Source organism: Meleagris gallopavo, chromosome 1 (assembly GCF_000146605.3).
Source record: "Meleagris gallopavo isolate NT-WF06-2002-E0010 breed Aviagen turkey brand Nicholas breeding stock chromosome 1, Turkey_5.1, whole genome shotgun sequence".
Lineage (NCBI taxonomy): Eukaryota > Metazoa > Chordata > Aves > Galliformes > Phasianidae > Meleagris > Meleagris gallopavo.
The window spans coordinates 50,009,203-50,030,635 of NC_015011.2; the positions used below are offsets into that span (position 1 = coordinate 50,009,203).

The 21,433-nt window shown below is 50.1% G+C and overlaps 2 protein-coding genes across 2 annotated transcripts; both read left to right on the plus strand.

Moving 5' to 3' along the window:
- On the plus strand, positions 1-8,838 carry FOXRED2 (FAD dependent oxidoreductase domain containing 2; the record flags this gene model as incomplete). The annotated part of the gene is made up of 8 exons (XM_003202226.4): positions 1-452; positions 2,057-2,308; positions 2,997-3,266; positions 3,996-4,162; positions 4,814-4,979; positions 5,482-5,723; positions 6,576-6,746; positions 7,783-8,838. Coding segments are annotated over 8 exons (1,986 nt in total), but the record flags the coding sequence as incomplete, so codon positions are not given.
- Positions 8,839-10,273: 1,435 nt separating this feature from the next.
- On the plus strand, positions 10,274-17,818 carry TXN2 (thioredoxin 2). The gene is made up of 4 exons (XM_003202223.3): positions 10,274-10,331; positions 10,457-10,668; positions 12,500-12,623; positions 17,095-17,818. The coding sequence occupies exons 2-4, from the start codon at positions 10,457-10,459 to the stop codon at positions 17,209-17,211; spliced, it is 453 nt and encodes a 150-aa protein (XP_003202271.1). The 5' UTR covers positions 10,274-10,331; the 3' UTR covers positions 17,212-17,818.
- The last annotated feature ends 3,615 nt before the right edge of the window (positions 17,819-21,433 follow it).

Consider the following 21,433-nt stretch of genomic DNA (forward strand, 5'->3'; position numbering starts at 1 on the left):
GCCGCCTTCCTTTACCACGACTACTGCGTGCTAGGAGCCGGCCCTGCTGGCCTGCAGGCCGCCTACTTCTTGCAGCGGGCCGGCCGCGACTACGTGGTGTTCGAGCGCAGCCACGCGCCCGGCAGCTTCTTCGCCATCTACCCCCGGCACCGTAAGCTGATCAGCATCAACAAGCGGCACACGGGCAAGTCCAACAGCGAGTTCAATCTGCGGCACGACTGGAACTCGCTCCTCAGCCACGAGCCCCGCCTGCTGTTCCGCCGCTACTCGAGGCAGTTCTTCCCCCACGCCGACGCCATGGTGCGCTACCTGGAGGATTTCGCTGCCATCTTAGGGCTGCGCGTCCGATACGACACCGCCGTCGTTCACGTCACGTTGGAGAAGGATCCACGGGCATGGAACGGCCACTACTTTGTGCTGAGCGACCAGAATAGGCAGAGCTACAAGTGCAGGTAATGGGCACGCGGCTCTCCATGTGGCTTTTTGCTTGTGGAGTAATCAAAGCCCACTGCTTCAGGTTGATCGCAGCCTGCTTGAGCGCCTGCTGAAGTGGAGATTTTGCAGCCTGGCCCAAGGCTGGAGCACAGCCACGGTGAGTGAGGTGCTGGGGAGAAGTAGCAGCTCCTGACAGCGTGGTACCTCTTTCAGTGTTGCCTTGCATCAGGCACCCGAGGGGTTGGCGAATCAGGCGCAGACTGGTCGATAGATAAGGTGGAGTGGATTGTTTTCACCTCAGTTAATCCACACACGTTTCGAAAAAGCTGAGGTGAAAAGCGTGGCCCACGTTGTTGAGGCCCTTGCTCAGCTCAGAAGCAGCAGGAGGGAGCTGGGGAGCAGTGGGGCTGAAGGGGCTGTGCTGGAATTAGATGATTTCAGGTTCCTTTCAACCCAAGCCACGCAGTCTCTGATGTTCAGTTCTGTCTTTGGCATCCTCCGAAGCGGGATACGGTGGTGATGAGTTGATGCTTGGACTAGTTGATCTTAGAGGTCTTTTCCAACCTTAACGATTCTATGATTTTTTAAGTGCCAGTGAAGCCTATAAGCTTCCCCAAATGCCCCTTGTCATGCTCAAACACACATCCCACACTGCTACTCAACCACGTTCTTAAAAACCCTCTTGGAGTTACTCATGAACATATGGAGTGTATTTCTCAGCTCTCTTGAGTGCCTCAGGTCTATGACAGCCAGTCACACTGACTGTCACCTAAAGATGTGCTGGCTGGCAGGCTTGGAGGGGGCAGAGCACAGCATGGGACACCCACGCACAATCGGCAAATTGCTCTCAGGAGCTGTGCAAGCAGATACTGCCTCTCGGTTCTGCTGCTTGCTGCTTCCTTATCAATTGCAATAATTCCTGTAATACTTGAACAAGTGTTCTTACAGAGAGCTGTGAAAACACTGCTGTGTTTATGTGTGGTGTTAACATTTAGCACTGTTGCAAGTCCTATTCATATAAATTTGATAGTGTTTTAAAATCCCTCTTAAAAAATTTTTTTTTGTTCCGTTGCATGAAAAGGCAACACACATTTTAAATCGAAGTAATTTTTATGCAGCTTATCATCCACCTGTGAAACATGTTAGTACTACGGCATGCATAGTAGTGCTGCACATCCACAAACAACTGAAGGTTAGGAAATAAGTAGAGCTTGTAAGTACCGTGTCCACACTGACTTCTGCTACATGCAATGCCATTAGGAGCCCTCCTCATCACCATAATGACAGGAAGGATAGGAGCAAGCCATTAGGTGAAGCCAGAGGGAAGTTTTATTGAAATTGGAATGTATGCAGCACCAGTCAACCTCATCAGCTGTGAATGCCCCATCCCTGGAGGCATTCAAGGCCAGGCTGAATGTGGCTCTGGGTAGCCTGTTCTAATGGTTGGTGACCCTGCACGTAGCAGTGGTGTTGAAACTAGATGATCATTGTGTTCCTTTTCAACCCAGGCCATTCTATGATTCTGTAGGGGTCACTTCCACTGTATTAGAAACAGTGAGATGGAAAGACAGTCTGACTCCTGTGATTCTTGTATTCCTTAATGCTATTCCTCTTTTTGCAGCTGTTTGTTGGTTGCTACTGGCACGTGGGTCCCCAACGTGGTAAACTTCCCTGGCTCAGAGTATGTTGAGGGTTATGAGACGGTGTCTACCAACCCGGAGGACTTTGCCGGTCAAACCGTGCTGATCTTGGGCCGAGGGAACTCAGCCTTTGAGACGGCAGAGAACATTCTGGGTGTCACAAATTTCATCCACATGGTGAGCCGGTCCCGCGTGCGCCTCTCCTGGGCTACTCACTACGTCGGGGATCTGAGGTAGGAAACTGTTGTTCTTCTTAATGCGGCTACAGCAAAAACAAGTGAGAGCTGCTGCTTGCTCAGGAGACCAGCTGGACTGCAGGAGGAGGAAACATGAGTACTTTTACCTGTAGGTCCTTGGTTTTTAGCAGCCCAGGTTGCAGCTGCTGAGTAGTATGAAACAGGAAGATGTTCCCGTGGATTCTTTGTCATTAAAAAGTGCTGGCTCCTGAGTTGGTCCTTTGAACTCTCTACCTTGATTGCAAGCAGAGGTTGACTGCATCACGCAAGGGCAGCACTCTGATCAGAGTGAGCCTGGGGGTCAGAGACCCTCATGTGGTTAATTGTTCTGCTGCAAACTTCCTAGCTGATTGTCAGCATGCTGTGCACATCCTCTGTGCCTGTCTGTCTTTCAGCAGGGCTAATAGCACTGCTGTACGCAGCAGGAATGCAGTGAGAATTAAGGTATTAATGAGTGTTCAGGAACAGGGCCAGAGGAGGCAGAGCTCCCCTCTCATTTGTACAAGGCACGCTGGGGAGTGTGCTGAGGGCTCACAGCAGTGGCAGTGATCAGTGACACAGCCATCAGCAGTGTCACCAAAGCCCCAAGGCGCACCTGGTAAGCTTGTCCCATTTCTAGGGGCTGAGACCAAACCCTGGATTCAGCTGTGCCCATTAGCTTTTCTTCATTCCCTTTTCTTTGCAGAGCAATTAACAATGGTTTACTGGATACCTACCAGCTGAAATCTTTGGATGGACTTCTGGAAGGTGACCTGGAAGATCTAGCTATTGTCAAGGACAAAAAAGGGAAGCTGCACATCACACTTCGGTTCTACCTGGAGAACAGGAACACCAGCGCAGGCATCGATGGGATCACCCTCCCACAGGATGAACTGGATAACTTTGCTACTCGCGCGCCGTATGACCGTGTCATCCGCTGTCTGGGCTGGAAGTTTGACTTCTCTATCTACAACAGGTGAGGCAGAACCAGTGTCTAGGGAAGAATATGTTTATAGCAAGAGAGTGACAGGCCATGGCAAGGAGGAGGGGAAGGCCAGGTAGGGTGATCACAGCTCTTCTGCTGGTAGCACTGCCCAGGCCTCCATGTGCTCCAGGTTACCTGGTGCTGCACAGTCCTGCGTTTGCCCCGCAGCTGTGTTTGTAACCCAGTAGGAATGTATATGCTACTGCCCTCTGACCAACAGGTTGTAGGGATGAACAAATGGCAGTGCTGGGCCTTGGATGTTGTAGGGAAGGTTTGTGTTTTTAAAGCTCAACGGGTGGACTTGCCAAATCGAGAGAAGGTAGCGTTCTTTCAAGTGAGGATGGCAGAAATGCAGATTGCTACAGAAAAGCTTCATCTGCTATTTTTTTTTTTCCTCCTGAAGGTGCAATTTCTGTTCCACCTCTGTATCCTAAGGTTGAAATGGTATTGTTAACTTTGGTATCTCCTGAAGTTCATTGTCAGTGGCTCAGGCTGGTACTTGAAGGTGGCCACAGCTACCTCGAGAGGAGTGCCCTTCTCTTCTGGAAGATCCTTGCTGACCTTATGCTCTTTGGAAAGTAGTGAGTTCCACTGAAGGCAACAGGAACATGGAGCAGTGTCTTGCCATGGCTGCCGTGTAATATATGCCTTATCAGAAGCCTTCTTTCTTTTTCCACCCCTGCCCTTCCTGACAGCTTGCTATTCTGTTTCACACGTCAGATCCCTTAGAATGATGCCAGGAAGAGGGAATAAAAGCAAATATCCTCAGATCAAACCCAGTTATGAGTCCAGAGGCACTCGGGGGCTCTTTGTTCTTGGCACTGCTAGCCACTCTGTTGACTTCAGGAAATCTGCTGGGGGTTTCATCCATGGCTTCCGGTACACAAGTGAGTACTGGGGCTTACAGAAAGGGCAGGGGCTGGGGTTCAGTGCTCCCTTGCAAGAAACAATTCATAGCTTAGTGCTAGAGAAGGGTGACACTTCATCTTGTGCTGGCAGTAAGAATAACAAAACATAGCCAAGATGCAGCTGCATACTCTGACGGGGAGGAGAGGCCGTGGAAGTGCCCTGGGGTCATATCTGAAGTCTTTGATTGTCTGTCTTTGTTTTGTCTTGTGTCTCTCTGGCCCGCCGTCTCTTATTTATGTAACAATAAATTTCTGCCTGCCAGATGCTGTGCCTCGTGGCAGGCTGTGGGTGAGAGGTCTGTGCTGCGGTGTTAAAACCCAGCAGCTTTCAGCAGCAGGGAGAATTTCTGTTTGTGTGTGCATCCATCCTTATCATTACAGAGCTGCTCAGAAGAAATGAAATATCCCAGGGACCCCTTACCCCCTTACCAGCTACTCAGCATCACATCAGCTTTCTGAGCGCATCTCCACTGCAGCTGGTAGCAATCTGGGTGGGATGAGCTGTTAAGCTTCTTTATCGTGTCCTGCCAGGATCTGTGTGCAGCAGAGCAATTGGATTTTTTTTTTTTTCCCCAAATGTGCAAGGCTGGATTTTTAAATAAGCTCTCTTTGTTTCTCTCAATGTCTCAGCTCGTGCAGTCCACCGCCTATTGGAAAACCGTCACCATGGCGTCCCCTGGCCATCCACAGTCTACCCTATTACACAGCTGACCAACTCCATCATCAAGCGGGTGAATGAGGCCTCAGGCCTCTACCAGATGTTCAGTGTCCTGGCTGACATCATACTGCTGAGAGAGTGAGTGAGTGAGCAATTATTCCCAGCACTGTGTTCCACTGGTTTCGTTTCTTTTTCTTCACTGTCACTGCCTTTGGTGCCACCACAAAAGTTGCTGCATTTCTGCTGTTGATGTCACACACGCATCTCAAAACCTGTACCGCTGTCATGAATGGTGCTGCTGTCCCCAGTTCTGCAAATTATTTCCTCTTAAAAGTCTAAGATGGTCCAGGTATTTCTGCTAGGCTCAGAGTTTTTGTTCTCTTTCACTGTCCCTAGGGAAAAACTTTCTTTGGGTACTGTTAGTAGAGGAATCTCAGAGTCTGGGAATAGAATAAAGTCTTCTAACAGAATATGCAGCCTTTGTAAGCTCTGCATCAAGCCCAGCCCAAATCTGTAGTGACTAAAAGTGATAACTATCTGATGGCTCTTTGGCCTTAGCCTCAATCTGCTGAGGGAGTGTTGGATCCCAGGTGGTTTTTCTCTGGCAGAAAGGTCTTACGGTTGTGATTGCAATTCATAGGAATGCCACAGTATTTGAATACCTGGAAGAATACCCAGTGGGAATCCTGGCTGAGCTGGAAACACAGACGGGGAGAAAAGCCTCCGCTGGGCTGTTTGTTGTCGTCATGGAGTACGGGAGGAATTTCTCAGGAGATGACAAGGATGTCTTCTACTACAACCGAGCTGTGGGAGAGGCACAGCATGCCTGGCAGTCCAACTTTTTGCACCCTGTTATTTACTACTACAAGCGCCTCCCTACAGGTAAGCTTTCGAGCCTCTCTGTTAATTATCTGATAAGAGCAAAACGGAGAGAGAGGAAGATAGTTGAGAGCCAGAGTGGGTATGGGGCAAGACTGGAATGTGCTGCAAATCTCCTCCTCTGCTACCTTCACATCAGTCCTGTGAGGTGCTTGCTGCCACTGTGTGAGCTGAAGAAAAGAAGCTTCCATTAGTCCTGCCAAAATGGGGCAGGTTATACTGGAGACCTCACACTGGAGAAGATGAATAAACAGGTATGCTGATTCCAGAGTCATGAGGCAGCGATGAACATTGCCTGCCTTTGCAGCCTGCAGTGCATGCATTCTGCAGAGTCCTAGCAGTCAGAGTTGGGCTGTTTTGTGTTCCTGCCAGAAGGAAGCTGCTTTCTGTGGTCCCATCAGGTCTGAGAGGTCACACAGTGATCGAGGCAGAAACAAACATTTGAAGATAAATATTTTATCTAGCAAACCCACTCAGAATTCATTTCCTTGGGAAATGCGTGTTCTGAATCTTCATCTCCAGAAGCCTAGTGTTCAGGGTCTGGCCTGACTTGCACAGAAAGGAGTATGATTGGTAGCAGCATTAAAGCTTGAACACAATTCAGCCTGGCTGGCAGTCTCTACCCGGAGGGAACAGGAGTGAAAAATGAAATGACAGGAAACAGTGGTCAAGGATAAGGGGCAGCTCTGCGGTGGCAGGGCTTTTCAGGATAGAGCTAACAGGGGATTGTAAATGAAAGTGAGGTAGGGATTAGCAGGTCAGGACAAAAACTGAACAGCTGCTTGCTTTCTGCTTTCCAAGCCCTTTTTAATGCAGTTTTGATTCTGAGAGATTCCCTTAATGTTCTCTTGGCAGAGCGTGAGATGAGACTTCATCCCCCAGATTGGCCTCTCCCCCGCCCAGATGCCATCCATCACATTGTGGAGGATTTTCTGACAGACTGGACAGCCCCAAACGCTCACATCCTGCCACTGAGGCGCTTCTTGGAGAACTGCCTCAGCACTGACCTGCGCAATTTCTTTGCAGGTAATTTGATCCCAGGGTCGAGGATGCAGGAGGAGGAGGAGGGATGCGAGGGACATGTGATGGGAGTGATCTCTTCTGCAAATAACTGAGATTTCCCTGTGATGCGCTGACACTCACAGTCAGTGACACTTCGCTGATGCACTTCCCAGTCAGTAGAATCATAGAATCATAGAATGGCCTGGGCCACAATGGTCATCCAGTTTCAACTCCCCTGCTATGTGCAGGGTCGCCAACCACCAGACCAGGCTGCCCAGAGCCACATCCAGCCTGGCCTTGAATGCCTCCAGGGATGGGGCATCCACAGCCTCCTTGGGCAACCTGTTCCAGTGCATCACCACCCTCTGAGTGAAAAAATTCCTCCTGATATCTAACCTAAACCTCCTCTGTCTCAGATTAAAACCATTTCCCCTTGTCTTATCACTATCCACCCTCATAAACAGCTGTACAAACTAAAAAATTTCTGGTGCTGTGTGTACATTCCCAGATAGCCTTTGCTCTTGCTCACCTCCACAAAAAGACTGACCCAGCTGCACCCGGATTCGTGAGCATATGGGATTTGGTTCAGTCCCCTTTCTAGCTGTAGTTTGCCTTGTTCTTCCATTATCCAGATGTTCCTTTTTGCCATCAGATGCCTGATCTGTTCTCATTTACCACGGGTGGGATTGTTTCCAGCGAGGAGATGAGTGAAAACGGGGATGCTGGGATATGGAAGCTGGAGAACCTCTGCTGTCTCTGTTCTTGGTCTGATAACCTAATGGGGGAATAGCACATGGCACACAGCCAGTTCTCTGGGATGAATATGATGACAAAGGGCTGAAAACTCAAATCTTTCTGTCAGTGTAGACTAGAGGTACCAGTCTGCATCTCCTGATACACGCAGCATTGAGTCAGTTACTCTGCTGCAACCGTGGTGCAAAGTGCCAGGTGGGAAATTCCAATCTTCCCTGATCCTTCCTGCCTTCTTTTTTTCAAGAACTTGTGTGAATGGTTTCTCTGGTGAATCTGATTTTTTTTTTTTTAATGTTTTTCCTGGTAGAATCCTGTTTCCTCTTTGCCCTCACACGTCAGAAGCTGCCTCCCTTCTGTCAGCAGGGGTATGCAAGAATGCAAGGGCTTACTGGGAGTGAGAGGCTCCGGCGTCATGCCGTGGAAGCTGGCCTGCTGGAGGATTATGCTGTCATGGACTTCTCAGGTGACAAACTTCCTGATAGCCGCCAAGGATCCCGAGACCATTTGCTGAAAGATCATGTGATAGCACTCCGTCCTCTGCACCATTTTGTTAATGCTAAGGATGAATTTTAGAATTTCTCACACCACGTGAAAATCCACAGGTGCTGTTGTGACAATACTGTAACAGAGATCCACGGTGGGATTCTTCCCTCTCCTACACGCCTTTTACATCCTAGCCCCTCCACTGATAATGAATTGCCAAAGACCCACTCAGATCTTGCTGTTACAAAAGGGACCAACGTGCTCTGAAGGATAAGTCAGAGCCTGGAATCCAGTGATGCTGAGGCTCCTGCTTTGTCCTCGCGGAGTTCAGAGTTGCTTGAAGGTGGTGTTTGTGTTCATGTAGTAAACCAGTAATTTACAGCGACATCCAGGGGTCAAAAAAGGAAGAATTTAGGAATTCCTGTCACCTGCCTCTTCCGAGGGAACTGGCTTATGTTCTGTTTCAGCCTGGTGGAAGCTTTCTGGTCACTGGATGATCTGTGTACTTGAAGATTTGTTTGCGTGCTGAATCCTGGCGTGGTACTTTAGACAAACTTCATGGCAGTTACCCTGCATTTGAGTTAGGGCAGTCACAGAGCTGGAGTGGAGGGAGGTGGTGGCTTTTAGTTACAGTATGAGTAGGATAATTTGTCACTTCCTACAGAGCAATTCAGAAGAACATTCCCTCTGCAGGGGTGAATAGCTTGCTTAGAACGCCTAGGACAGAGACAGTTACACTGAGCTCAACCCCCTTGTCCTAACATTTCTTTTCTTCCCACACCAAAAAACCTGAAATGTTACCCCTGTGTTTTATAAAGCATGACCAATATTTTTTCTATTTGCACTATGTCCCATCAAGAAAGTTTTGGGTGAACTTTGATGTTAAAATGCTCATGCTCTTACTTTTTTTCATCCCTTCCAGTCATCTTGAAGTCTAACAAGCACTGACTGGTTGGTTGTCTGCACTTTATTGCTCCCTCTTTGCCTACCACATGCATTTGTCTGTCTGTGGGTTCCTGGGGGTTCTTTCCAAGGCCTTGGAGTTGCAAAGTAGAAGTTTTGAGCTCAACCTTAGAATGTCTGCGATTTCTAGGCAATAGAGACAGTGAGAGAGAATAGACTTCTATCTCCACACACATCTTCCAGTTCCGTAGCACCTGAAAGAATACCTCTCTTTATTTTTGTGCTTCCTGGATCATGGCAGGGCTGTACCTAAAGCTCTCACAGTCCTTTGAGTCCAGCTGTTTCAGTGAAACTCCAGCTCCTACCACCTCTGCTTTGTGTTTGCAGAGGCTGGGCAACAGAAGAAGTGGATGAGATGACAAATGAGTTCTTGCTCCTATTTGCATGTACTGTACTTGCTAGAGGTGCTGCTTCTTAAGGATGCTCGTACCTTACCTGCTCTGACATGCAGGAGAGGAGAAATGATGTTATGCTCAATTGGTGTTGATCAGCATCAGAAGCTCCTTGCTACAGCCTTAGCACTGTGGGCTTTTTATTTGGGTTCATCCAGGGAAGGATAAGAGCAGCTGAGCCAGGTCAGCTGGCTGTCGCTGGGAGTCAGCTTTGTGCCATGTATGCTGATGCTTATGCTCCTGATGTTCTCTCACCTCCCCAGATTCCCCACAAGAGATCTGAAGACTGTAAATCCACAGTGAATGCGTTGCCTTAAATTGTGGTTCACCTTAGAAAAATGACTGTCTAAGAAATGTTGCCCACTTACTCTTCCATTGTTCTCCATGCACATCTCCCAGGGTTGTATCCAGTGACAGATGTCAGAGGCTTTGCTGCCACCTGGTTCTGTGGTGCCAGTAGATCCTGAGAAGGGAATAGAGGTCTGTGTTGTTGATGCATTGCTGATCAAATAACGGCAGCTCTTACTTCTACCCCGCTGCCTTGGAGCTGGCAGGCAGGATCCCTTTGGAAGGGGTGCTGTGTTTGCAGCCACAGGAGAGGAGCACCTACCGACACCGTTCCTTGTCCTGCAGAGCTGTACTTCGGTGTAAGTCGTGTTAGAGTTACTGCCTGCCGTGCACTCTTGTCTAACGAAAGCGTTTTATATGGCTATGTTCTTCTTACGAAGCTTAAAAAAAAAAATCGTAACGTTAACCCGGAGGTGCGCCGTCATTCCTCCAGCCGCGTGCGAAAAGCGCGCTCCGCGGCGGGGGTGGGACTTGAGCGCTGATTGGCGTTATTTTCCGCCAATCTTCGCTCTGGATCCGCCCTTGCGGTGCAACATCCTCCTCCCTAGCTGACAGCCGCAGCAGCCAATAAGAGCCCGCTGCTCCAGTTAGGTAGGCCAATCAGCGTGCTGGTGGGCGGGGCCGCTGGACGGAAGCGGGGTTGGGCAGGGGTCACCTCCGTGCCGGGAAGGTGCGGGCCAGGGGCTTGTTAGCCGTGCGAGCGGTAGGGCTGCGGCTTGGCGGGAGGAGCTCGGAATTGTGCGGGGTCTCCGTGATCCTCCCGTGATCCTCGCGTCCACTCCGTTCTCTTCGCAGATGGCCCAGAGGCTGGCGCTGCGGCGGCTGCTGGCCCTGGGACGCAGGCCGCTGCCCCTCGGGCCCAGGCAGTTGGCCCCGCAGGGCTTATCCAGCCGGGCCTTCGGCGGCTCGGCCATCCGCGGCAGCGCATTCAACGTGCAGGACGGAGGTGACTTCCAGGAGCGGGTGGTGAACAGCCCTAAGCCCGTGGTGGTGGATTTCCACGCGCAGTAAGTGCCACGCACAGCGAGGCCAGAGCTTTGCAGAGGCGGTGGAGAACAGAGCTCCCCAGGGCAGGGTGGATGTGCCGAAGTCACTCGGTCCGTTGCGTTGTGTCAGCCTGTAACACGTGCCTCTGGGCTTGGGCATTTCCAATAGCACCTTTCGTTAGCTGCTGGGGTGAAATCCCCTTAAAACGTTAATGATTTTGCTGTCCCTGGGGGCACACTGTGCTTTGTGTGTTCCTGTAGCATCATGTTGAGGCTTTCCAATTTTCTCAGTGTGAAAATGGTCCTCATGGCCAACAAAGCCAATGTTATCCTGGGGTGCTTTACAAAAAGTGCAGCCAATAGTTTAAGTGAGGTTATCCTCCTCTTCTCCTCTGCGCTGGTGGAGCCACAGCTGGATTGCTGTGTCCAGTTCTGGGTTTGTCAGTTGAAAAATACACAGAGAATATCTAGAGAGAACCCAGCGGAGGACCACAAAGATAATGTGGGGCCCGGAGCATCTCCTGTACAAGAGCCCTGGGACTGTTTACTCTGGAGAAAAGAAAGCTGAAGGGGGATCTCATCACTGTTTATAAATATTTGGAGTTTATAAATATTTGGAGCAGCAGTCAAATGAATGGAGCCAGGCTCTTTTCAGTGGTGTGGCAGTGATAGGACAAGGGGTAATGGGCACAAACTGGAGATATTAAAGATCTCTTTAGATATTTCCTATGCAACTTACTCTAGGGAACCTGCTGTTGCAGGGGGTTGGATTGGGAAATTGACAAAGGTCCCTTCCAACCCCTGCCATTCTGTGATTCTGTGCTCTTGAACCAGGGCTCTCAACAACAAATACCAAAAACTGGCAACAGCCTTGTTTTACTAGTAGCAGCATTTGTGGTCGGTAAAAACATTGTCACTCTCTTGCCAGTAAAAATATTCCTAGATGTAATCTGCTGCATCAACAATACTGATTCCCTTTGTTTATTCAAGTATTTCCATATCCCTGTAGTGCTGTCATATGAGCCAGCTGTGGCTGATTCTGGGCAAACAGATGTTAAAACAGCCCTCAAACTGCTCTGAACAAACCAAAATTTACGTTAACAGTGATCATCCAGGGAGAAGAGGATGAATAATTGAAAGCCTAGAACCTTTCGTGGAGGGAGGCTAACAAATCTCACCACAGCATCAGTTTTAGATGGAAAGGGCACTCAGAGTTTTCATTCACATTTTCTCCCAGTTGAGGAAGTTCACATCTTCCTTACCAGTGCAGCTAGAGGAAGCTGCAAGTGTTTTCCCTGTACAGAACATTGCAAAATCTGCCACGTTTGCCATGATCTTTTTGCAGCTGCTGCATCTCTAATTTTTGCAGCTAATGGGGGATTTCTGTAAGCCATGCAGTGCATATCATAGAATCATAGCATGGCTTGTGTTGGAAGGGACCCCAAGGATCATCATGTTCCAACCTCCCTGCCACAGGCAGGACTACCAGCCTCCCGATCTGGCAGTAGATCAGGTTGCCATATGGAGCTGAAGTCTATGGTTTGATAACCAGCAAGAGCCAATAAGCCGGACTGTAATGCTTGCACCATGGTGGTGATGTGATCAGCTGGGTGACAGCTCAGCAAGTGAGAGGAGGGACAAGTGGTGAGAAGTGTATGGAGGACAGCCAAGGCTGCTGGACCTGGTTAGTGTTTACACTCAGTGTTGAAGTGCCACACTGTCCTGTGGCACAGAGGTCAGCATGGAGACAGAAGAGGTGAAACAGCACTAAAGGTACTGGTGTCCCAGCCAGCCTTCTATAGCTGCTGCTGCACTTGCCTCATTTTATGTCCACTTTCCTCCTTCTCCTTAGGTGGTGTGGTCCCTGCAAGATCCTAGGCCCCCGGTTAGAGAAGATGGTGGCCAAGCAGGAGGGGAAAGTGGTGATGGCCAAAGTGGACATCGATGATCACACAGACCTTGCGATTGAGTACGAGGTAGGAACCAGAAAAGCATGAGCTTGCTGATTCTGCTGGTGCAGGGCATGTTCCTCTGCAGAGAGGATGTCAGCATAGCATAGTCTGGGTGGGGAGGGGAAGCCCAGTTCTGCCTGCTGGCTCCTGGTCCACTTGGTCAGTCTCCAGTGAGTGGATTTCACTGTGTGCCTTTTCTCCAGCTCTGCTGCTCTTATGTGGCATCCCCATCTGCAGATACACAGAAATCTGTGTGTTCTCTCAGCTACACAGAAGTTTATCACTATAAATCAGCGTGTGCAGCATTTCACTCTGTGCACAGGTTGCTTGGGTGTAGTGTGGGAGCATGAAGTAACAGGCCCCAGGCTGTTGCACTTCTAGACACCATTCTCCATGCAGGCAGCCCTTCCTCTCTCTCTTTTCCTCATTCTTGCTGGGTGACAGTCTTGTCCTTAAGCTGCATCACAAGGAGACGCCGTGGGCTTTGTTTGGACAGATGGAACGCAGGTCAGAGAACACCTGAGCACAGCAGGAGCGTGCATTCTGTTCTTGACGAGCATGGGTCTCAGTGATTGTGTTAGCATTTCACGTGCTTGTACTTCGTGTCCCTGCACTACCTTGCTCCCAGCAGCAAGCAGAGTGACTGGAGAAGGCCACAGCTTTGGCGTATTTGATATATTCTCTCCCCCTTCCACCCCTTCAGTGATTAGGCAGTTTATGAAATGCAGAAATTCCTTTGAGGACTGTGCTGGCTGCTTCTTGTAAGCAACAGTTCAGTGTACTGAGTTGGAGTATCCTGCTGCTGTGTTTTACAGAGAAGAAAGTAAGAAAGCACTTCATTTTCACTTGCGTATCACACAGATGGAACTGCTCCCTCTCCTAGGCTAAGTCCTGCCCCTGAAGCTGAGGTTAACACAGGAAGCTTCCGGAGGTGCCCAGCAAACTGCACGTCTGCTCCTAAGCGAGCCATCACTTTAAGTGTGGAGGAGTTGTACTGTCCTGTTCTCATATTCTGCTGTGCCAGAAGGACGAGGATGTCAAAGCAGTTTGTTTCCTCCCACTCCTTCCCAGAGAGAACTTCCTGCTGGTGCTGTGGTAGGGTGTCCTCTCAGCTGTTGCCCACCAGTGTCACTTGTAGCTTCCGTAGGCTGAGCACAGGAGCCTCTCATGCTGTTTTTGGCAGTGGTGTGTTCTCAGGCACACCAGAGCCAAGGAGAATGAGTGCTGGCTCACTGTATTGCAGCCTGATGGCTCTGCAGCTCAGGGATGCTGGTAAGAACAAGTCGAAGAGGCTGCTTCTGTTGTAGTCAGAGAGTAGGTAATCCTGATAGGTGCAGGGGAGGTTCTGCAGCAACCATCCTAAAGAGAAGAGAATGGAGATTATTAGCTTAACTGTGATACTGTTCCAAGCCTTCCAGTTAGGCCAAATTAGCTAGCATTACAGGAGGATGATCTTGGATGACTGGAAAATGGCAAGCAGAGTACAAATATGGGAAGAAGGGTCTTGAAAAAGAGGCTGAAAGTTCCTTTGTTCTGCAAGTGTGATTACTCACTGCACACACAGCTGCTGAACGTGCGTGAGAAGCTGCAGGCATACAGCTATTTATTTGCACGGTCTGCCTGTCTTCCAGCTCTGATGGTGTAGGTGCAGGCAAGGACTGGCTTCTTTTTGGAGCCTAACATACAGGCACAGTGAAGTTTTGTTTTGCAAGAGGACTCCGTGATCATCTCTGCATCTTCTGCTCTTGCAGTGATGCATGTATCTGGTCCTGACCATTCTGCATGCAGCTGAATCCCTTTCCAGGTAGTGTTGGTGAGTAGGATAGTTGCAAATGGGTAAAGGATAATTTTTTTGTTTGATCCTCATGTTTTGAGGCATTCTTTTCAGGGCAAAAGTTTGGGTTGTGCACCATGCTCATGCTTGGTCTTTTTCTGTCTACTGGGAAGTTACCACCTAAGGAGAGATGTGGGCATGAGAGCTGATGGAGAAATGCTGAGGCTGAGCCAAAGATTTTTTGTTTGTTTGTTTTTAAGTCTTTCCATCTGAGATTGGATATCTATAGGCTGAGGTTTTTGTTTCAGGGTCTGTGCCACCCTCGCAACTCCCTGCTAGCTACCAGGAAGCCTCATCGACCTGTGCCCATTCCCCTGCTTACATACACACACCCCAGGTTGCTGCCTGATTGCACAGTACTTTCCACTGGCTTGCTTGGTGTGGCAGGGGGAAGAGAGAGCCCTCAGCAGCCTCATCTAGCATGACACACAGGAGCATTTCCTGAGACCTGAGATGCCCCAGGCACCCTCCTCCATCCAGGTAGTGCAGCATGCAGATTCTTTCTCTGAGAGTTCCTTCTTTTGTCTTGCTTCTTGCCAGCTGTGGCCTTTTGCTGCTCCTCCAGCCAGTTCTTGACCTCTTGAGAGCAGGAAGGGAGGAGTGTTTTTGTTTAATTTGCTTTCTCTTGAAATTCCTTAAATTCCCTTTTTGTCTTGGCCCAGTGTCTGTTGGGAAGGAGCAGTGCTTGCTCCCGCTGCTGCCTGTGGGCACGTGAGCTGTTCTGAGGACTGATGGATGTAGGGACATTGGTTGTTGGCAGAGCTCATTCCTCCTATGCTTTGTTCCTAAGGCTGGGTGAAGGCCTTCCCCTGCCCAGCTCTTGGTGTCCTCAGTTTCAGATGGGAAAGAATTCCCTCAGTGTGAGCGCTGCCACGAATAGCCTATATGTCTGCTTACATTTATCTGTTTGGCCATGCTGATCAAAAGCAGCCTGACTTTTTCTTCAGAAATGCTTTGAAGGAAGAAGAGAGTATATTTAGTTTCAGTGCAAACCAAGCTCCCAAAAAAGAAGGAAAAAATAGAGCTTGCTTTACATAATTCTCAGGCTGTTTGCTTCATAAGCAGCAAAAACAAGTATGAACCCCTGCAGCAAATCCAAGTATGGCAGGAAGGATGCTGTCAAAGCACTGTTTCTGAGCAGCTGCAGGGTTCCACAGGCTGGCTGGCTCTCACCCACCTCACTGACTCCTGGCCCTGTACAAGTACTCAGGGTACTTGTTACAAACCCAATTTGCAATCCAGAAGAAGGCTCGGTGGAGCTTTACCAGGAAGAGACCAGTCAACTGCAGTATCCTTCTCATCCTTAAAATCCCAAGGAGCTTGCTGTCAGAGCAGCCCGGCCCTGCCTCAGCTTGTCACTAGGAGGAGCTGAAGAACCTGTGTCGCAGCAGGGCTGGCAGGGTGGTAGCAGCCCCGGCACTCCTATCCAGTCAGATGGAACTGCACAAACCCCAGAGGACAGACTGCTGGTCCAGGCGGGAAAGGAAGAACAAAATGTCCCTTTCATCTCAGCCTCCTGCTGGGAGAGAAGCCAGACCTCTGGAGGGTTTCCTGCAGGAAGGATTTGTGAGCGTGGCAGATCCGTGCTGGCAGCAGGGCTGAGACAGCTGGAGTACACAAGAGAAGGCCATACAGGCTGGCAGAGGGGCGAGATAAGGACAGGAGGTGGTTGGGGGGGGAAAGGCTTTGTGCTGGAGTTGGGTGGGGGCGAACACACTGTCTGCTCAGTGTCGTGACCTTGTCTCTGAGCTGCAGCAGCTCCTTCTCGTGATCACATCCATCCAGAAGTGGTCTCTTCTGTCTCCACGCACTCAGTATGTCCCCAGGGAGTGTCATCATTTCCACTGCTGTTCTCTTTGATAATTCCCAGCAAACTTTGTTCTGGATGAGAAAAATAGCACCTGGAGCAGTGCAGCTGGCTGCTGGGCTCTGGCTGGAGGGGTTTCTGTCTTATCTGATCAACAGTGGCAGAAGAAGAAAGATGGGTCACAGGAGGTTGGAGGATGGCAGAAGTCCTCTTGCTTGCCGATGGGTGGGGAGCCCTCCTTCAGCTCCTGTGCTATCTGAAGAGGAATACAGGTCCTATCTAATACCACCCTGGCCATAAAATGTCTAAAGGTCATCATGTCAGGCAGCCTGGTAAAAGCCTGGGTTTGCCTGTTTATGATAGGTTAAAAGGGAAGGAGAACTTGTATTGGAGAAGAAAATAGCTTTACCTTTTGCTTTTATATTAGGTGTGGTCTTGTCTTTTAAATTGTGGATCTTATTTAAGTTAGAAAAGCTGTTGAGACTTAACACAGACTGCTGTATAAGGCAATGCAGAGATGAGGCCACAGAGAGAAGGAACTCAGTCTAGTTGTCTGTCGTTTTGTAGGGTATGTGCCAGCTTTGAGCACTGTCGGATCAGCTCCCTGACCTGCAGGCAGAGCCATCACTGCTTACAACAAATGCCCTCAGCTTCAGAAAGTCGAGTCCCTGCAATTCAAAGCAAAGCTTTAGCAAAGAGAAAACCTTTCAGTCCTTTGCCAGCTGCAGTTGTCTCCCTGTCCATGGCAAGGGACTCTGGATGGGCACAGCTGTAGAGCTCCTTATGGGATGGGGGGTGCAGCTGGGCTTCTTGCAGCCTCTGCTCACATGGGTTTCTGTCTCTCTTGCCCTCAGGTGTCGGCAGTGCCAACAGTGCTGGCGATGAAGAATGGAGATGTTGTGGATAAGTTTGTGGGGATAAAGGACGAGGATCAGCTGGAAGCATTCCTCAAGAAACTCATTGGAGCCTGAAGTTAAAGGGTGGCTGTACCTCTGCCTCTGGATATGTCCATGTTGTGCATTCCTTGTCTAGGAGAGTTGAGGAGCACGCAGGCTGCCTGCCTCATACAGCCTGGGGTTTTCTTCTGTTTGGGGTTTTTAGGAGATGGACAGTGTTGTAACCTTTCCTTCCTGCTCCCCCCTTCTCTTGAGCAGCAGTAGTTGTAAAGGGTGCTGAGGAGCAGGGCTGCTCATCCTCAAAATGAGGAATGCAGCTGGGATTAGGAGCCCGTGTTCATCAGCAAATTGCTGACGTGTGGAACTTCTGCTGAGCTAAGAGGAGGAATTTTTTCTTTTGTGTGGCATCTGACAGTCCAGTGCAGAGGGCAGCTGTTCCTCTGCATGGAGCAGCTCCTCCGCAACATGTGGAGGCTTATCTGCTCTGGGTGGATTTGTTTAAAGCTGAGAATGCCTCTGCCTTGTCTGTGGAAACTGTCTTGATTCCTCTGTTTGGATGTCCCCAGGACAGGTACAAATCCTCTGCAAACCCACAGGCTCCCGTCATAATTTTATAAGAGAAAATAGAAGTCTTTTATGGATCTCCTTTTGTAGGTCTGTAATAAAGAGAACTTTATCGTCACATCTGTCTAGCTGGAGAATGAAACTTGATTCTCTGAAACCCCGGGGGAACCCCTTATCTGTCCAGAGAAGCGAGAGGCACTATCAGCAGAACAGTGGCTGGCTCCTAATGATGGGTTGGGAGAGTGCAGGTTATGACTTGATCTCTAGTAAAAGGTAATGTTCTGAAAAACAAAACAAGCAGATCACTGTCACAGGGCTCCCAGCACTGCTCCTGTGTCCCACATTGGGTGCAGCTGGATCCCGGGCTCTGCAGGGGCACTCCTCTTTTGTGCAGAGGCAGTGACTCACTGCCCCCCATGCTTTCCTCACCTCCTTCCCTGTCTGAGAGCTGCCCTCTGTGTAGATAATTAAGTCTGTTCACATGGGTGAGCCTTGACGAAGCTGGTTTTCTGACTCTTAATTGCCCTGACCTTTAGACCGAGGGAGGCAGTTCTGTGCCCATATCACCAACAGCCTTTAGCCCTTCCCAGCTCTCCCTCCCTGCAAATGTTTGGTGACTTCAAGGTCCTCTGGGTTTCCCTTGGCAGTGCTCTGCTCCCGGTTCCTTCTTGCTGGCAGAGCACAACGCCAGCGCTGATGCCCACTGTAAGCCTTTACATCGGTTTGCGTAGCTAAGATGTATGAGGACATTATATGTGCTTAACAGCCACGTAAGAGCTGCTTTCTTGTTTTCCTTCCCACTCCCATTTCCCTCAATCACTCCTAACTCTGCCTTGGCTCTGCTCCATTTTGCCTCCCCGCCGTAGGTTGTTCCAAGCGACGAGGCGAGTTTGTTCTGCACCTTTGCGCCAACGATTAACGGCCTTTTAAGGAGCGAGGAAGCAGCCATCCAAGTCCTGCGTGTCCCGCCACAACCACAGCAGTGTTCCCACCTGCGTCCATCGGGAGCGGCGCAGCCCCCCAGGTGGGTGCCTTCCCGGCAGGGCTGAGCTCACACCCTGGCACGCTGCCTGCACAGCGCGCTGCCTGCGCTGATGTCAGCGGGCTGTAATTTGGTACGTTGCGAGCAGTAGGCAGTGGCATTTGCTTTTGTACTGCAGACCGCAGAAGCAAAGCTTGCTCGTGTCCTGTTCTAATCTGCCCTGCCTTTTTGGTGCACCTCCTGCTGCCCCGTGAACGCTTCTAGTAAAGACCATCTTCATTTTTCTGCATGTGCAGGAAGAGTAGGGGAATAGCGTCACGTACCCAACAATAGCCAACTTTTATGCTTCGCCATCCCACAGAACAGGAAAAAACATAGTGACTTTACATTGTGTGTTTAAGAGACAGTATAAATCAGCTATTTTATCACTTCCTTCTGAGGAAAAGTGGAGCCAGTGTCCCATTCGGCTATGCCCTAGGGTGCGTTATGTGAAAGCCACGACTGTTTCTTTGAGATAAATACTGAAGAGCCACATAGACAGTGCCCTGTGAGCAATCCTTCAGAAACTGCATGGCTGCCAAGGGCAAGGATGTCGTTCTTCCCTTTTGGAGTTAAACACATCCAAAATTCCCCTGATCTGTTAAACACTGACTCTCTCCCACCCAAGCATTACAGCAGCGTTCCGCTTCTCATGTTCCCAGCTGCTATTTTAGGAGTGTGCAGCCATCGCTGCCTGTTGGAGCTAAGCTGGCCCTGCCACTCCCTCCCTGGGTGCTCTTTGAGCCCAGCACCAAAATCCCCTCCAGGTTCACCTGCAGTGCTTCTACCCTCGCTCTGGTCAATGACACCCAATTTTCAGCAAGCAGGGGCTCTTCATCTCCTTACTGCTGGCTTACAGCGAGCCCAAAGGCAGCTGCTCCTTTCCCAAGGTGTTTCGGTCTGCTGCTAAGCTCTCATGATGGGGAGAGGTGTACAGTGCTGAGATCCCCTGATGCGTTGGTAGAGGTATGGGGCACTGAGACTGTTTATTCCAAAGCACAGGATGAGAAGTAACAGTCTCAAATTGCACTATGGAAGGTTCACGTTGGATATTAGTAAAGTTTTCTGCTCTGAAAGAGTGATGCTTCAGTGACGCAGGCTGCCTAAGGAGGTAGTGGAGTCACTGTCCCTACAAAACCATGTGAATGTGGCACTGAGGGACATGATTAGTAGGCATGGTGGGGATGGGATGGGCTGGCTGTAGGACCAGGTGATCCTAGAAGTCTTTTCCAACTTTTATGATTCTGTGGAAGTGCCGCCAGGTTGTACTGTAGGTTTTAGCTTCCTGTAAGTTCAACAAGTTGCAGCTCGGACAGCTGCAATATCCTAAGCAAAAAGATAAGGTACGATACAAAAGATGCAAGTTCCAGAGCAGCTCATAGCCCCGTCTCCTCACCCTGCCTCTGCAGCCCACCCAGGTGCACGTCCATGACCAGTCCTGCACAAGGACCCAGCACAAAGCTGTGCCTCGGGGCAGAGGTGCATCTGAGCACTGCACTGCAGCCTGGCCAGCACAACAGCTGCAGGGCAAACGCAGGGCTGTGCTGTGTGCAGGCTGCAGCACGCCTGCCAGTATTTATATAACACCATTTTGCTTTAATCTGGCTTTTTAAGTAAATTGTCAAAGCCCTCTCTGTTCACTGGGAGCCTCTATATTTTTTATTTTTTTACTACAAGTTTCATCTTTCAAAGCTAGGCCACTTTTGAGTGATGCTGAAAAATCCCATTTGCAGTGGCTTTTTGTTCCATACTTGCATTGTTCAGGCAGCAGCAGTTGTTTTCTTTTCATCCTGGCATAGCTCAGGAGTGACTGCATGGTCTTAGCTCCAACTTTCTAAAAATACTCACCCGTGAGGCGGCCTCACACCAGCAGATGAATGCTTTGGAAAGGCACGATGGCCTGAAAAGAAGCTGGCGGCAGCACCGTGCCAGCCCTTCAGTGGCTGCAAGCGGTGCATCTACAGCGTGTGTCAGCCAGAGAGCACCTGCAAAGTGCTTTGGGGTGCTGAAGCTCGAGCGGTGTGGGTACAGAGAATGCACCAGTGGTGCCTGCAGGAGAATTGCTGTCTGCAGGGTGACCCAGAAGTGATGAAGAAAGTGCCTTCTGCCTGGAGAAGCCTGAGCAGCCACATCCTCTTCTCTGAGCGTGGGACACCTGGTGCTGGGGAGGGGGTGGCAGGGATGAAGCCAAGCGTAAATCAGGCTGTGGCAGTTTGCAGGAAAGCGTTTGGGAGCTACCCCTCATCCTGCCCCCGGCCCGTGGCAGGAAGCTCCCCAGGTGATGGCTGTAGCAGCTGCTGTGACAGGAGGCCTCATTGTTCGGAGCCCACGATCTCAGGGCTGTGCCAGCTTTCGGCAGGAAGCTGCAAGCCAAAACCTTCAAGTTCTTCTTCCTCCCTCACTGGCCTCGTTCTCAAGGGGCTGAGCCTTCGGCTGCCCAGCACTCCAGCACTCATCAGCAAGGACGCCCAACTTCCCCCTGCCCTCTGTACCTCTCTGGGCTTCCCCTTCCCCCCTCCACAGTCTGCAGCTCAAGTTCAGTTCCCAGTTTGTGATGACACTTGGAAACACACTTGGGGTCCTGCCATTGGTGCCTGCGTGGAGATGGAGGATGCCTGTGGAAATGAGAGATCATCCTTCGGGGGCCGTTCCTCCTGGCCAAGTGCTCCTGCTCTGCCCTGGCCCCATTGCATTGCCCTCTCCTGGTCAGGA